The 17,080-nt window shown below is 38.2% G+C and overlaps 2 protein-coding genes and 1 non-coding gene across 3 annotated transcripts; all 3 read right to left on the bottom strand.

The window, feature by feature from the left end:
- Positions 1-334: 334 nt before the first annotated feature.
- On the bottom strand, positions 335-694 carry LOC125576253. Its single transcript, XM_048735826.1, has one exon. The coding sequence runs from the start codon at positions 692-694 to the stop codon at positions 335-337; it is 360 nt and encodes a 119-aa protein (XP_048591783.1).
- A 2,149-nt stretch (positions 695-2,843) lies between these two features.
- LOC106422445 (TIR-only protein) lies at positions 2,844-5,518 on the bottom strand. The gene is made up of 2 exons (XM_022691630.2): positions 4,901-5,518; positions 2,844-4,575 (listed from the first exon to the last, which is right to left on the bottom strand). Exons 1-2 carry the CDS (start codon positions 5,380-5,382, stop codon positions 4,407-4,409), a joined length of 651 nt encoding a protein of 216 aa, XP_022547351.2. The 5' UTR covers positions 5,383-5,518; the 3' UTR covers positions 2,844-4,406.
- Positions 5,519-14,874: 9,356 nt separating this feature from the next.
- LOC125579309 lies at positions 14,875-14,981 on the bottom strand. Its single transcript, XR_007317295.1, has one exon. It is a non-coding gene; the product is annotated as a small nucleolar RNA R71 (small nucleolar RNA).
- Positions 14,982-17,080: the final 2,099 nt, after the last annotated feature.

Below are 17,080 nucleotides of genomic sequence, written 5' to 3' on the forward strand. Positions count from 1 at the left end.
TGGGCGTTGCCCATTAATACAAACCCATAACCTATAGCTCCACTAATTTAACCACAATATTAAAAGCTCAAATTGATAGACCCAAGTAGGAAGAAAACTGGAACGGTGAAGATCACCATCGAGAGGATCACCGATGCCACAATTGGAATAAGTAGGAGGAAAGTCGCGGGGAGCTCGTTCTGATCTCAACTATTTTGGACCTGATGTTGGAGCCGATAGAGTTGGAGATGGAATCCGGTGGACGATACGTTTTCCTATGCAACCAAGCATTTCGTTCTGACCAGATGTAGTAGATAGTGCTCTGCCACGCGAAGAGAGGGAGGAGCTTTGCATGTCACGGCCCTGATAGATGATGAAGAGCGGTGAGAGTTTGGTCCCATGATGAGGAGATGGTTAGTCCTGATCGATTTCCAATGTTGTGCCAGACTTGCGAAGAGTAAACACATTCGAAGAAGAGGTGGCTTCGGCTTTCATCAGAAGAGTTGCACAAGAGGCATGTAGAGGGAGTGTTTAGACCCCAAGACAGCAGGCGATCTCTAGCCGGACAGCAGTTGAGGAGGAATTGCAAGAACCTATGGTTAGGGGTTCCTCTCGGGCACCAGACTGTCTTGCTCCAGTCTACAAGCGGGTTGTGGTGTTTGATCGCTTTATAGACGGCTCCAGTACTGAAGGTAGTTGATTTCGATCCATTCATTTCCCACATATATTGACCTTCTTCCTCAGTAAGTGTTATATAGTTGAGAGGAAAACTTGAATTTGAACTTGTTTCTCCGATCTTGCTGCAGGGAGTAACCAATTTAGTTATAAAAGTATTCTCTTGAATCCTTATTTATATCTTTTGAGAATCCTTAAACACATGATTTAAAATATACATTTGAGCCTAAAAATCTCATTTGTGGTTGGATCAATCACGTGTTTGTAAATCTGGTATCACAGTCATTTCAATCTAAGTTTTGAGTTTTGTTTTTTACGAAGTTAGTGGATCCTCAACATCAGAAATTCTACTAACCTAAGAGAGAGGACACATACGAAGAAAATCCACAAAGCCATAATGCGTGAGTGACTTGAGGCTTAAAAAATTAAGAATATGGGACTTAGTTATGTAGCAAAAACACCTCATAATTTTCTTTTTAACGCTTAATTATATAAGAAATAATTCATGGTTTACTATTACTTTAAGATATATTAAAGATCATAGCCATGTGATCTGTCCTACATGTGGAGCTACAGAATATATAAACCATACGCATACGATATTCGAATGCCTCCAGTTTTTCAAATTTGGCATTATCGTCTACATCTTCTTCGCTTAGAGGGTTTTTCCTGAGTCACATGTTTACATTAATATAGATTATTATTTTTTGGAAAGAAAAGAGACAATGAAGACATAGAACAAGACATTTATCCATACCCATGGATTTGGTTCATTTGGAAAGCTCGAAATGAAAATCAATTTAGAAGGATTAACAGAACTCTATTGGAGACTGTTAGACATGCTGAGGGAGAATGTAGAGTCTGGCATGAGGCAAATACTGAGGAAGATAGATCTGACATTCAACAAGATCCTCGACCAATAAAAGCAGTATGCTTTCAAAGTATATGCGTATGATTGATGGCTCTTAGCGTCATAATTCTCATTTTAATGGTTGTGGTTTGGGTTTGGTGAGACGAATTGGGGAAAATGCAGCTTATGGAAACCATAATCCAAAGGAAAAGAATGTCTCCACTACACGCAGAACGTGAAGCTCTAAAATTGGCAGTAAAATGTATGCTCCATTAATCAACATGCCAACACTTTGAAACAATAAAGAAACAATTAAAGTTCAAAAAAAAACACTTTGAAACAAATTATCAAGATTTTCATAAGGATGATTGAGAATCCAAGACCATGACACAATTTATTGACATAACATAAGGAGATAGCATCACTGAATTCCAGAACGCCACAATTGGACTCGAGCTGATAATTTGACGGCAGATTCTTTAGCTAAAGCTGCTATATATTTTTATAAGGTTTTATGTATTTTGTTTGTTCTGTTCTGGTTTGGTTAATTACCCAAATCATAGAATAGTCTTTAAAAAAAAATAAGATCATATATCATCATGTCTTGGTTTCTGATTTCACTTTAAACCAAAGAAAGTACATGCTTTGTCTAATCCATCTTCTTTATGAAGAATAACCTCTAGCATTTATCTATATGAAGTAAAATATATGAGTGATGATAATAAATCTTTTTGTTACCAACTACCATTACTTAATCCATAAAAAGATTTTACTAAACCAAATTCTACTTTACCAAAGTCATAAAACAAACATGTTGCTAAAACATTGTTTCTAAAAAACTTGTTTAAACTCATAGTTAGAAATTTGACTCCACCACCCCCCCCCCCCCCCCCCCCCCCCCCCCACCCCCCCCCCCCCCCCCCCCCCTAAACTTATAGTTAGAACAACATCTGGTCCCATCCACATATTTAATTTTAAAGTAAATTTTTCAAAAAATCTAAATTAAGTTTGAACAATATGTAATTAGGGTTTACAGAATGCAGTTTTTCAATTATTATTTTACAAATACGATTAGTCTCAAGTCGAATTCTCTTCATCCTCTATTTATCAGCCCACATCATCCTCTTTGTTGACTCGTTCTTTCCGTCGAATAGTTCGGTGATCAACTACAATAACTAGGTAGTTTACACTAGAGGCCAAATTGTAAAAACATAAGTTCAGATCCTTGAAACTAGCTCTTTTTTTTTAATCCACAATAGCGGCTTGAGAAGGTTAAAATTTTAGGAATCTGTTTCTATAAGATAATTCCCACCAATTCTGACCTATTATACCCTAACAGTGGCCAATAACTTATTAACAAAAAGAGAAAACAACATGCTACCGAAACGTCGAGGAGGTTAATCAAACCAACAAAACACCAAAACCGTCACTCCACAAGGATCCGGAACTTAACGAGAATACCATCAGTCCACCAGAAACTCTTAAAAACTCTGGTCAAAATCCATATAGAAAACCCAAGTAGACAAACACAAAGTGCCACACCGACGTAGTACTCATCGAAAATCATCGGATATGCTTGTCAGCTACAAGATCTGACCCAAGAATGACCAAAATAGATCACCACGACCACAAAACGCAGATAAAGAATACGAGAGGATAACAGATAAGATCATAAGACATGAAAAGAATGGAGAAGAAAAACAATTGATTGGCGCATGAGGATCCGAGTAACCTGTTTCGGTTTCGTCATCCTCTCGGTGTGGCTGGAGTCGGATTTCTCAGCAGTTTAGGGGTCTGGGTCCGTGGATCTAAGGTCTCTCATCCATATTTGTGTTCTTCCGATGATCTCTGGTGGTGGCGCGTGAAGTGTGTCGGTGAGTGGATTTCTCTCTCTCTCTCTTCGGTCTTCGGTGGCAGCGCGTCTAGGTTAGTCAACTGCAGGTGCGTCTTGGCGTGTTCGGTGTTGGCTGCTGCTCAAAGTTTTGTGTGTGCTCGGCGGTGTGGCTCTCCGTATCGCTGTCTCTTTCTCCTGTGAACCTTAGTGCGGTCTGGTCTAAGCTGGAAGTGCTCTGGTTTTGTGGTGAAGGATAAGCTTCACTGGTGCTCTCGACTTTCTTGTCTACTCGAAGGCGCTTCTCCGGAGGGGGTGCGCTCTTCCTATCTGGCTGTTCTATATGAGCACTCGGTTAAATGGATGTAATGGTCCCGGGTAGGAAGGTTGGAGGCAGCAATCTTCAGTCTTCTCTCTCCGAACGAGGGCGAGGGCATCGTCGGTTGTAGCTCTCTCCTCAACGACCGGGATCATTCAATACAACAGTATGAACACGATACCAAGGCAAACCCATGGAAATACCCCTTTATCATGCTGCTGGTGTGGTTCCTCTTGGGTGTACAAGCAGGTTCGAGATGTGATTCTTTGTGAAGGTGGTGGGTTGTGGGTGAATCAGAAGTTGTAGGAACGGTGTGTTTCAAGGTTTGAGGGCGCATTTCCTTCCGGTAGCTCATGGCAACTGTTAGCTCACTCCGTTCATGCCTTCTCTTCTGGTCCATCATCGCTTTGGTGCTGTCTGGTTCTAATCCCTTTCTCTAGTTTTTTCGTTTGTTCTATAATCGTTATTAGGTTCTTTTGTTTAGTTTTATTTCTGTTATTCTGCTACATGTGAACTTTGTAATCCATGTCTCAAACTGAAATCTGGTGATAATACTTAACATTTTTACAAAAAAAAACTGCAAATCTTAATTGTTTCTCCTCGTTTTTTTAAAACCTTTTTCGCCATGTTGATACCTTTCCAGATAACTTATATATCTGAACATTTTCATTTTGCATGATATTTACATTCTTAGAAAAATCCATAAAAAAACTAACTAATTATCAAATTAAATTAAATTAAATTACATTAAATTAATAAAAGGAAGATAAGACACGCTTTATTATTGATTGTTGTATTGATTGACCTACGCAGATATGTTCTTGTACGTGGGGGTTGATGCTCCTTAGTCTCCCCTGTTCAACATCTAACAAATTATCGATGACTGCATCCGATGCCATAGTCAAGAACTCTGACCAGTCTCTGCACAACAGTATTAGACGTTTAAATAAGCTAATTTTTAAATCAGGTTTAAAACATTAATGGTATAGTAATAAACATGTAGTCTAATTGGGTTGTATTAATATTGTTGTTATGTCATGATAGCCTAGGCTCAATATATGTCTTGAGTTTATATATATGAAAAAATAAGTTGTCTTATAAAGGAATTTAATGTTTTATGTTTAATCTTTCAAGGTTATCAAATAGTATTTTAAGATTCGTTAGAAAACAATGAAAGTACGCATTGCATATATTTGATAATAAATCATAAATGAATATGTTTGACTGGGGGAACCCAAGAACATACCCATTAGATGTGTCAAACGTGAGTCCTACGGTGTATTTTGCTTCCTCGAGAGCCAATTGAAGCCTCCGGATCTCGGCAGCCGGACGTGTGCGGTCATCCTTAACGCAGAGTTCCGATGGCTTGACATTGCAAAAGATTGGGATGATTCTCTTCTTGTTCTCCATGAGCCTCATGAGTTCATGGAGACAGAAGTAAGAGTCGCAGTAACGAGGAGAGAAAACCGCGATACCAACACTGCATTCTCTTATCGCTGCATTGACCTCAAAGAGAAGTCTATCCCCAGGCTTTAAACTCTTGCTATCCAGAAAAGAATTTAAATGTAGTCTAGTGAAATGATCATGTAATAGACCTGAAATTGTCTTCTTGGTGTCGATCTTGCGATGACTGATGAAAACATCACACAGGTTTGGGTTAGGTAGGGATGGGTTTCTTACGTATCTTGTGTTTGCGAGTTTTGAACAAGATGCTACCAAACGTTGCATCTAGCAATTTTGAACCGACGAGAAACAAACAAAATTAATTGGATCAATGGAAAGACTGATTTAGAGATGAAGAATTTGTTCTCTTTTAGTTCCTTTGAAAAATAGTACTAGATCGCAAAAAGAGCAAGAAATAGATACATGTGGGTGTCTTTATTTATAATGGTTTTCGCTATGGTTTGTTAATATATATTGCAGAATATTTGTTCTTCTCACGCTGGTATTCAAGGAATAATTCAACGTTCATTTCCTTACATTTGCACTTCGAGAAAAGAATTGGTAATCGTATATCTTTGAAACAATTTTTCTCTTTGACTTGCAAGTATTCTTTTGTCTTCTCTCATATAGTTTGACGAAAAAACCTTCAAAGACGTATATACTTATTCTAATTAATTTTCTTTTGTTTTAAACCATCAGAGAAAGGGAGAGCTAAAACGTCCTTTGAAACGGTCACCACTCTAAAAGCAAAATCTTTAAGCAGTTGCCCCTGAATGCTACGTAAGGCACAATTTTTTTTTTTAAAGCTGATAGCATGTGTAAAACACAATCATAACTAAGCTAAACTGAAAATAAGTCGCAGATACAAGTTTTATATTAGAAATTCTATAAATTCACATTCGATAAATTAATGAATACTAAAAATTAATAAACTTTCTCGATCCCAAAATTCGACCGGTTTAAAATATGATACAAATTGATAAAATAATAAGATAATTATTTTTTATAATATCCTATATAAATATATTGTCCCACTAAAATTATAAATTAAATAATCTATCTATATATACATTTTATATAAGTACAAACTAAATAATATATTAATGATTTTATATTCACAGTGAAATTATCTTTATTTTGATAATATTTAGTTAATTTTTTTTTTTCATTTAGATTATATGAAACATAATAGTATACAGAAAATAATATAAAAAACAATATGAAAGTCATTTTTTTAAATTTAGTTAATGTATATATCGTAATATCAAATATATTTTTTATTTTATCAATAAAATATTAAAATAGAAGAAACAAATTTAAAAGATTATTTTTTTAAAATTAATAGCTTCATGAATTAATTAAATATTATAGTTCCAACGTTATTAATTTATAGATTTTTTACGTTAGTTCAAACTCAGCTTTAAAGACTGAGGTACAAAACAACACAATCTCAGGTTCACAAATGATCAAAGTTGGCCAAAACGACAAGTCCAGTCCAGCTGAGCTCAAATCAATTTAACTACCTTCATCGGTTTTCTCATGTCAAGACAAATGCAGAGGAAGTGAAGATAAGAACAAAGGAAAGAGTGTGGTCGCTTGCGGTATGGTAGAGGACAATGATCTCAAACTGTACAACTCCTTCTTAGCCCTTGATTCATTACTGACTACAGGATGATGCTATGTGGAGATGTAACTAGGGGTTTAATCTTTTTTATAATCGTTTTATGTTAAACCTCAAGAGTGAAAAAAAAATTGCTTTTTCATCATCTTCAATCTCCAACTTTCATAGTATCAGAGCCACTGATGTTGTGGAACTCTATTCACCTCCTTTGCTCAGTATAGTGAACTCAGTTACAGTAAAACTCACCAAAATAAACTACTTTCTTTTCTTTGAAAGAATCTGTTTGAAGCGTTTCTCAACAGGCAGAAGTTACATGAATTCGTCAATGAATCTACACCTCGACCAGCTGCACCCATCAACGTTCCAAGAACCACAGTGACGAACCCAGACCACCAGACCTTGTTTCAGACTGATCAAATCATCAAACCATGGCTGATGGGGTCATGTTTCGAAGATATTCAAAGTCTTGTTGTTTCCTGCACAACATCTCCTGAGACCTGGCTTACACTCACAAGATACTACAACCTTCCTACGTCTTCCAGGCTGTTTGAGCGTCAACGTAATCTCCAAACCATCACCAAACAAGAGAAGTCTAAGACAAGCTCATCTGTAACCAGTTAACCTCTATTGGTAGTTCTGCAAGGTTTGAGAAAAGACTACAAGTCTGACCAGTATTGAAAGTGCTGTAGATCTCTTACCAAGCCTAGAGTTACCCAACCCTTGATGAACCCAACTCTTGAAGATCTCATCCCTCGTCTTCACGGCCACAATGCTCAGATTCAAAGGTACAACTTCTCGAGTAATGTCACTCCACATCTTGAATTTAATGTGGAACAAAAAAGTATCAATCAGGCCAACTAGAACACTGGTGAAAGGGAACAGTCTAATCAAAGGTTTGGTAGAAGCTATGGCTGTTGTTCCTTCTCCACAAGACGCCACGGGTTCCATCAACAACTATCATCCTCTGGATCATCCGCTTCATTTGTGTCATCTGGAGACAGACCATCTTGTCAAATATGTGGAAGGTTTGGTCATACTTCTTTACGTTGTTGGCACAAGTTCAACAACTCCTATCACGATGAGGATCTTTCGGTGGCGCTGGAAGCTATGCAAATAACAATTGCCTACCCAAACAGACAAAGTGCCATGCGATGTTGAAGGCCCAAGTAAACATATTTGAAATAGACTAGGCCTGGCCGTTTTTAACTCAACCCGAAGTACCGACTTTAACCCGAACCGGAAAAACCGAATCCGAACTGTTTTACAAAAATATCTGAATGAGACTTATGATCTTACTACTTTGAACTTTTGTTATAACCCGAACCGAACCGAAATCCGAATTAGGATCCGAAGATATCTGAAATTAGTTAAATATGTTAATATTTTTATATATATTAAGGTGATTTAGATATTTTAGATTATTCAAAATATTTAAGTAGTTTGTTTTATTTGTTATTTTGAATACTTTTTAGTTAATTTAGATAGTTTAAATAATTTTTAATTAGATTTGTAAAAATTTATATATTTTGAATTTATTTTTGTTGATTTTCGAGGTTTTTAAAATATATTTTTGTACGATTTTAAACATTGGTTAAATCCGATCCGAACCGAATCCGGAAGGAACCGAACCAAACCTAGAAGGAACCGAACCGAACCCGATCCGATAATTAGTAAAAACTGAATGGTACTTATGAGCATAACACCGAAAATCCGAAAATCCGAAAATCCGAAAATCCGAATCACCCGGACCAAAACCGAACGGACCACCGAACGCCCATGCCTAAATTAGACCATGTTGCGCAAGAGGTAAAACCAAACAAAAAGATTGCAGAAGTGAATGTTAAGAAACCATTAATAAACTTCTCAATGATTTGGTTGTTAAATAAAAGCAGAATCAAAGATTAAAAAGATGTGGAAGATATTCAAGCAAAAACAAGAGAAGAATCAACTCCTCGAAAAAAACGGTTCAATGACAACTAAATGAATCTAAGGATGCGGGATAAAGGATCTGAAACTTTAGATCATATATTATCTGTAAAATATATTTGAAATTATATTTAGTTTATTTTTTATTATGTGATATATATTTATATTAACTTAATAGTGATATATGAGATTAATTATTAATTTATTTATACAGTTTTCTCAAAATAAATATTTATATAATAAAATTATATTAATGGTAATATATGAGTTAATAGTTATTATCATATTAAAAGAAAACTTTTTTTTTTTGAACTTAAAAGAAAACTTGCAAAAAAGAATTTTAAGAAAAATTGTACATGTGTCCATTATTTTTATAAGACATGTTATCATTTTTTGTTGAATTAAATATAGTTGTGACATATGTACAAATAAGATTGACAACATACATCGTTTCCATTGCGATTTACTATGGGTATGAAGAAAAAACACAAAAAATTGTACATAATTAAACAAGACGTTGGGTGGGGGGGAACGGGAGGAGTCATCCTCGGATTAGGCAGGCTCAGTTTGGCGACGTACGAAGTCCAGAAAGAGAGTCAACATGATAAAAAGTCCATTTAGTGACTCTTCCGTTATAGTGTATATGCAATTAAATTAAATTTATGCAATTAGTTATTCAGCAGAATTTAATTGTTAATTAAGGGTAGTAAAATGACTAAAACTCCATTAGTGAAAATCTTAATCTCAATGATAATTTGTGTAAATCATACATAAAATAAAGGTTAATTCCCATGTGTGCTCTATTTTAAATAGGATATATATCAACTAAATAAGTTTTAATATAAATTAATTAATCAATAATAGTAATTTATATATTTGATAACGTGCATATATATTACCAGCTGATGCTTACACTCTCACGAGGTGCTACAATCTTTTCCAGTTTTTATACAGTTGCATGATCTGTATTGGAGGTGCAATTTCTTTGATGTCTACTTCCAGAGAGACCCAAACAAAACTCACTATTTTTCGAAAGAAACACACTCATTGTTCACATATGATGGTTAGTCAATTTGAATAGTTTTGTTTATTACTCCTCAGTCCTGACTTAAAGGCTAGACTTGGTCTATGAACACAAATGATGGTTAGTCAATTTGAATAGTTTTGTTTATTACTCCTCATTCTCCATGTGTTCATAGACCAAGTCTAGCCTTTAAGTCAGGACTGAGGAGAAATGCTAGTTATTCAGGTGCTTGATCTGCTATGGACATAAGCTGGCCTTGAGCTTTTTTATTTCTCCAAACCTCATATAAAGTGTGGACAATATCATCATGATGTCCTCATCTATTGGAGCAGTATCAAGAATTGACTGGCATTCAAACATGAGTTCATTAAATCTATTATTCTCGATCAAACAACTGGATTTGACTTGCTATTATTATTATTAAATGTTGTTAGGCTACACATTGTATCATCATATATACAGTATATGTATATAATTGGTGTACTGGTTAATGTACAACTCACCAAAATATTGCAGCTAGATGATTGGATTCTATGTAGGATTATACAGGGCCACAAAAAGTTTTAGAACAAAAAAATTTTTGAACCCTTTAACTATTAAATATTAAAAAAAATAAAAATTTACATTTATTTTTTTGTTGAACTTTGTTAGAATTTAAATTATTTTACATAATTATATTTTATTACACACTATATTAATCTGAATGTAATATTATATATGTAATTTAAACATAATTTTAAAAAAAAAAATTTGATATGGGCCGCGGGCCAGTCGCACTGACCGCTCCCCATACTCGGTGCCCTGGATCTATAAAAGAACAGTTAAAAGAGACCAACAATGGAGAGAGTATTAGCAAGACAGGATCTCAGGGATGGATTGCTCTCAAAATCACGTGCACATTCTTCTTCCACATATGTGTTAGACAATAACAATAACAATAACAAGAACACTTTTTGATAGCATGGTCTTTTCGGTGGAAAAACATTCTTTGTGGGGTGATATATCGGTATTTTTTACTAGAGTCAAACATTGTTTTGAGTATTGCATCTAGTAAAATAATGTTTTAGAGTTTGTTGGAGTGTTTTGGTGTTATTTTGCGTTTATTTTAGGTTTAGATCAAATTTGATGAAAAAAAGAAGTTGAAGAACCTAGTACATATGCGTCAGAGGTTTAGAAACAGACGGATGACTTCCTATAACTGGATGAATCTTACATTTTGACACAAGAAATATATTTCAATTATCTTTCTTATTAAACCAGATTGATGAAAGTGAAGGATGGGAAGATATATATATATATTATAAAGTTTATACACAAAGGTAAATACCTGTTCGCGCAACTTGGGATATGATTAGGCATCGACGCGCCACAGTTTCTTGATCTCAACTCGTTTGGTTTGCACAAGGTGTGCCTAGGTATGCATTCATAACATGGTTAGTCATAAAGGACATGCTCTCGACATGGGTTAGAATGCGAGCCTGGGGGAGAGTACAAGGCTGTCCATTTTGTGGTGAACCGGAGGAAACAAGAGAGCATTTATTCTTTGCATGCCCCTACACATACGGACTTTGGTTGCAGGTCATTGGCTCATTGCTTCAACCAGCCTCCACCCCCGATTGGAATGAGATTCTGGCTCAGATTCTTGGAAGTTCCCATGATAGGAAAACCTCTATTCTATTGAGGCTAGCTTTACATGTAGCCATTTATTACATTTGGCGGGAAAGAAACAAAAGGATACATTCACAGAGAAGCAGGCCAGTGGGCTAACTAGCGAAGTTGATTATGAAAACAATAAATCTTAATTAGGATTCTGTCTACTCGGTATTATGAGAAACTCAAGATATCAGGTCTTCTTCAAAGGTGGTTTGGTGCTCATATTGGACATTGATAGAGTTTTTTTTTGTCTTTTGATACTGATAAATTTTTTGTGTAAATAACTATTCGTTTCTTTCTTTTGTTTTTCTTTTGGGTCAATTTGAGTCAGTTTTTATTGAGTCAGTCAAAATTTTGTGGGAATTAGGACCTTATTCTGTGTTGATCACTGACCACCTCGTGCTTTAGTTATCTTATTCAGTGACCTTAGCAGTGGCGAAAGACACACATGTGGATCTGGAACACCCTGATATATCTCACTTGATTCTCCAGAAGTTCTCAGCCGATCAGGTTACACTGGGTAGACTTAACTCCACCTTACTTGAACCTAATCTTAACTGAAATTCTTCTTGTTATGGGCATTAGATCAGGGAAACGAGAACACACTCAGGACTTCTTATCCTTTTTATCCATCTTGCTGATCCTGAGTGGCTAGCTCATCTTTAGCTAGTTCCCACCCTGCACTTTAGCCTTTATTCCACCTTCATGCATTTGTTTTTCAGTGTCATATGTGCAGATATGTGCAAAAAGGTCGGAGAGGAAAGGATCAACGCAGTCTGCTACTCGTTACTGCTACAGAAATTCAGTAAGAAAGGAGAACAAGCAGATTAAGGGAGCAACCGCTCTATAACCAATGAACTGCGCAAGAGCAGGGGTGGAGAACCAGAATGGTCGCGAAATCAGAACCACCAGTGGCACTCAGAACGATCATGTATTACCTCCTTCTTCGTCACATCACCATATCAGTCTTAAAAAAAAAAAAAAAAAACGAGATTAATGTGATGGAGAAGGGGAAGAAAGAAAAGAAACATGGAGCCACTGGAAAGGTCGAGCAAGAAGTTGGTACCAAGTATTGAAGAGTGTGTAGAGGAAAGTGGAAAGCAGAACAATCAGTTGCCTGTTCCGTCATCAGAACAGTCGCACCAGATAGAGCAAAAACGAGTAGAGGCTGTGGACATCAATGGATCTATCCTCTCTTGCCATTTTGTGTGATATCCTGCATCCTCTTCAATGAAATGGTAGCCCCTAAACACTCTTAACTCCACCATTAAATAGCCTGTTCCACACTTAGACCGTCTACCCTGAATGATGCCTGTGATGAGAAGCTCACGCTACTCTTAAATGAATGTAGGGAGTTCTGTCTCGATAGTGTTGCTTTTTCAGGTTTGAGATGAAGAGTATGGAGCCGATTTTTGAACAGCAGTCAGTGGGGTTCTGGTAAGGGTGTGTTGTCCTAGTTTTACTGCTTGTATGGTTCAGAGATTCGTGGTTAAAGTATGGTTGCTGAGAATAGGAGAGTTCCCACACTTTCAAACCTTTCTCCCTGTTCTTGATACTTGACATTGTTTGAGGACAAACAAGGATCTAAGTCTGGGGGAATTGATATATGGTGTTTTATACATCTTGTATATATGCTTTTAAATTGGTTTTCAAGTCTTTATCGAGTCTTCCTAGTCCTTTTGGAGTCATTACAGGTCTGGAGTTGCATTGGATGGGAGATGGACCAGCTGGAACAAAAGAGGCAGAAAACAATGCAATTTTGTGGTTTTCACGCAGAACAGTCTTGATGACTGTTCCGGATAGCGGAGCAACCCGAGTGACTGTTCCGAGTGAGTGTTCCAGCGGCAGAGATTTTTAAGGAAACTACAAGTCATTACGGGATTTGCCCTAATTATCCCATCTTTTTCTCCCAGCCGCCTGTGGCTTTGATATATCATATTTTTCTCTTTCTTTTTACATACTACGCTGTTTTGGAGACAAGGAACCAGACCTTAGAGTTGGAGACTTGAGATTCTGCTACTTTGTAAAGGGAGAAGGCCATCTCTCTCGATTTAGAGAAGAACCCCCTGAACCCTATTACTTTATTTCAGTCATATTTCATGTTGCTTTATATCTCTGTCTCTGTGTTTTCTTGCTCCATGGCTGAGTAGTCAGCTTGCTTAGTCTAGGGTGTTAGGGTGTTAGATCCGTGAGCTTGACATAAATAAGTTATAAATCGATTGTCTTCATTCATTGTTGTTCTTAAGGCTTGCATCAAGTTAACCACTTAGTGCTTGATTCTAGGTTTAATCTATTCATCAAAAGTGTTATAGGTTGCTAGACATAACTTGAATGAGCATTGCATCCCTAACCAGCGAAAGTAGATGTTAGGGTGTTTTGTGAACATATCGGACTTGACCTCTATTGCTTGCTGTCGCATCTTGATCCAAACGAGAGTTTAGGTATCAAGATCGATCAGCATAGGGAGCAGTACCACGACAGTGGGCTGTTCTACTTGAGTGATCCGAGTTCTAGACTTGCTCTTAATTAAACTTGAATAATTGTTTGGCTCACACTTGTTTAACACCCGATCAAACCACCCTAGGCTAGCATTTTTAATCATCTGAAAAATTTAATCCAATCTATTACTTGCTTGTTACGATTCCTCAACTTTAAAACCCCCATATTGTTTTAGCTTGATATTGATCCCATAAAGATAAAGTGTAATAGTTGGTCTCTGTGGATTCGATCCTAAAGTGCTACATCGACATACCATTCGATTGTGGTAGTGTGCACATTAGGTTATTTGGTGTGCGTATACACGTAATATCAAATTGGCGCCGTTGCCGGGGACCATCTTTTTACCTTTATTTTTCGGTTATTTATTTAGTCTAAGACCTCTAACTTGCCTTATCCTTTTTGTTGCAGCTAATGTTCCAGGTGCATGACCAGTAGACATACTCGGAGAAACGCACAAGGAGAGTTAGTTACATTTACCAACCAGGAGCTAGCAAGGTTAGAAAGAACAAATCGTCAACAGCCAAGGCAAACTGACACCACTATGGGTGATCACGCCAATCAGGATGATCTCGCTGCGGCTATGGCACTCATGCAGCAGCAGATGCAACAAATGCAGCAGACCATCCAAGCTCAGCAGGATGCTGCTGAACAGGCTGCTCTCGCGCAGCAGGAACAACAGGCGCAGACTGTTCCAATCGGGCAGAGAAACCTTCCGCGTAACATCCCTACTACGCGCTCTGCCATTGTTCCTCCACTCTGCACCAGGCAGGACTTCGAGATCAAGCCTGCTTTGATTGGTCTAGTACAGAGAAAGGTGTTCTCTGGTCTCTCTACAGAAATTCCAATGGAGCATATTGAGAGCTTCGAAAAAGTCTGCAGTTTCACTCGCGTGAATGGTGTTCCACCAGACTACATCACGTGCATGTTATTTCCATTCTCTCTTGATGGAAAAGCTGCACGGTGGTTGAACTCTCTCCCTACCGGCTCTCTCACTTCATGGGAACAGGTCCGATCAGCGTTCCTCAGCCATTTCTACTCTAAGGCGAGAACAGCTGCATTGAGGAACAAGATCACCTCCTTCAGACAGCTCACTGATGAGCCTTTCTGCGACACATGGGAGCGCTTCAATGACTATCGCAGAGAATGTCCTCACCATGGATTTGATGATGATTATCTCCTGGACATTTTCTATGATGGAGTGGACTGGAAATACCAAGGTGCTCTAAACTCTGCGAGCAATGGAGATTTCATGACTCAAACCACTGCTGGAGCGTTTAAGCTGATTGAGAACATGGCTGCTAGCTCAGCTAATAAGAAAGAGGAGAGTGATTGCTCCAAAGGGAACAGTTCTGACGCCCAGAAAATAGATGAGCTGACTGCCAAGGTTGATCAGCTACTGAAAAACAACCAAGGGCACGTCTTCAGCATGGAGCAAGCTACGGCTGGGCATATTCAGAACCAGAACAAGCGACAACCGCAGAGCAATCAGCAAGCTGTTCCAGCTAACGGGAACAGTCAACCAGATGAGCTGAAGGGTCTGGGTATGATGATGCAACAATTGTTGCAGGGTCAGCAGGTTCAGGCCAAGGCGTTGAATCAGGTAACCACAGAAATGGACACCAGGATGGGCAACATGTTCACTGAGCTGAATAACAAGTATGACAATCTTGCGATCCACATAAGAAAGATCGATGTTCAGCTTGCTCAAACAGCTGAGAGTGTCAAGAGGCAACAAGAGACGCTTCCTGGAAGAACTGATAAAAATCCTAGGACTGAGCACTGTAATGCAATAGAGCAGCCGTTTGCTGAGACTGCTCCAGGCGCAGAAGAGAGAGCAGAGCAGTCTGCTAGCTCTGGAGTGACTGCTCCTAGCGAACCTGCTGAGACTCCACCATCTCGAGTCTATGTTCCCAAGGTTCCCTATCCAATTCCACCTAGACATCTGATGGATCCCATTAGTGAAGAGCAGCTGATAGGTTTTAACAAGATGGTGAGAAGGCTTCCTAAAGAACTTGCATTCGAAGATGCTCTGCAGATTCGTCCATTGCTCCAGTTCTTTAAACACTGTAGAGAGACTCAAGAGGAGATCAAGGTCCTCTATATCAAAGCACTGTCTACACCAGCATTGAAGGTATTGCCTAAGGTTGATGATCCTGGAAAGTTTGTTTTCCCATGCTCCATCGCAGGAACAACCTTCAAGGATGCTCTGTGTGACTCTGGTTCTTGTGTGAATCTCGTCTCAAAGGCTATTGTAGACGATTTGGGTATTGCTGATGTTGAGCGTTCTCAGCTGACCCTGACCTTTGCAAACTCTTCCAGAGCAGTCCCATATGGAACCATCCGCAGCCTTCATGTTCAAGTAGGGGAATGCATTGTTCCTGCTGAGTTTCAAGTTGTTGAGATGAACAAGGATCATGAGATGCCTTTAATATTTGGAAGGACATTCATGGCTACTGTTGGAGCAACCATCGATATGCCCAACAAGAGAGTCTGCTTCTCCAACATCAACAAGAAAGTTTTCTACAAGGCTGTACCCACCAGATCTTCCTCATCACACGCCTCTCGCATCTCAGTGTTTGATGTAGAAAAGCTGAAGGTTGTTCCAGAGAAGGAGCATGGTGATAAGGGTGAGAGCAGGCTGTTCTCTGATGAAGATCCTAGCACTGATCCTACTAAATTCAGAGGGAATTCAAGGGTGAAACAGAAAGTCCAGAAGAAAAGGATCAAGGGAGATCCTACAATGACTTTGATACCTCTCAAGTGTGATGAGAACTCCATTGAGTATGAGGTAAAGTGCAAGGGTACCTCTAAACCTTTCTCTAAAGTCAGAGTAATGCTCACACATGAGTTGAAAGAGAAAGGAGAAGCTGCTGTGAAAGGGTTGCTGAGTAGAGTTCTGAAGCTGAACATGTCTGATTGTGGAGCTTGTTTTGGAACAAGCCCTCCTGCTCAACCCGACTGATCCCAGTCACCAAGTCAAGCTAGAGACTTAAACCAAGCGCTTGGTGGGAGGCAACCCACTGGTAAGTGTCATTAACATTAGGATTTCTTTTTACTTATTTTTGTTTTTAGTTTGTTGAGTCTCAGGTCACAAATCAGAAAATCCGAGACCCTTGACTGGAGCAAGCAGCTGGCTGCTCTCATTCCAGAGCATCCTTTACCGGAGCAACCGCGTCTTGCTCTGTCAGGCTGCTCCGCGCCAGGTAAGTATCTCGAACAAAAAAAATGTTTATTCTTGATTTCACCTTCTCTCTGATTTA

The sequence above is a fragment of the Brassica napus genome, chromosome A1 (genome assembly GCF_020379485.1).
Source record: "Brassica napus cultivar Da-Ae chromosome A1, Da-Ae, whole genome shotgun sequence".
NCBI lineage: Eukaryota > Viridiplantae > Streptophyta > Magnoliopsida > Brassicales > Brassicaceae > Brassica > Brassica napus.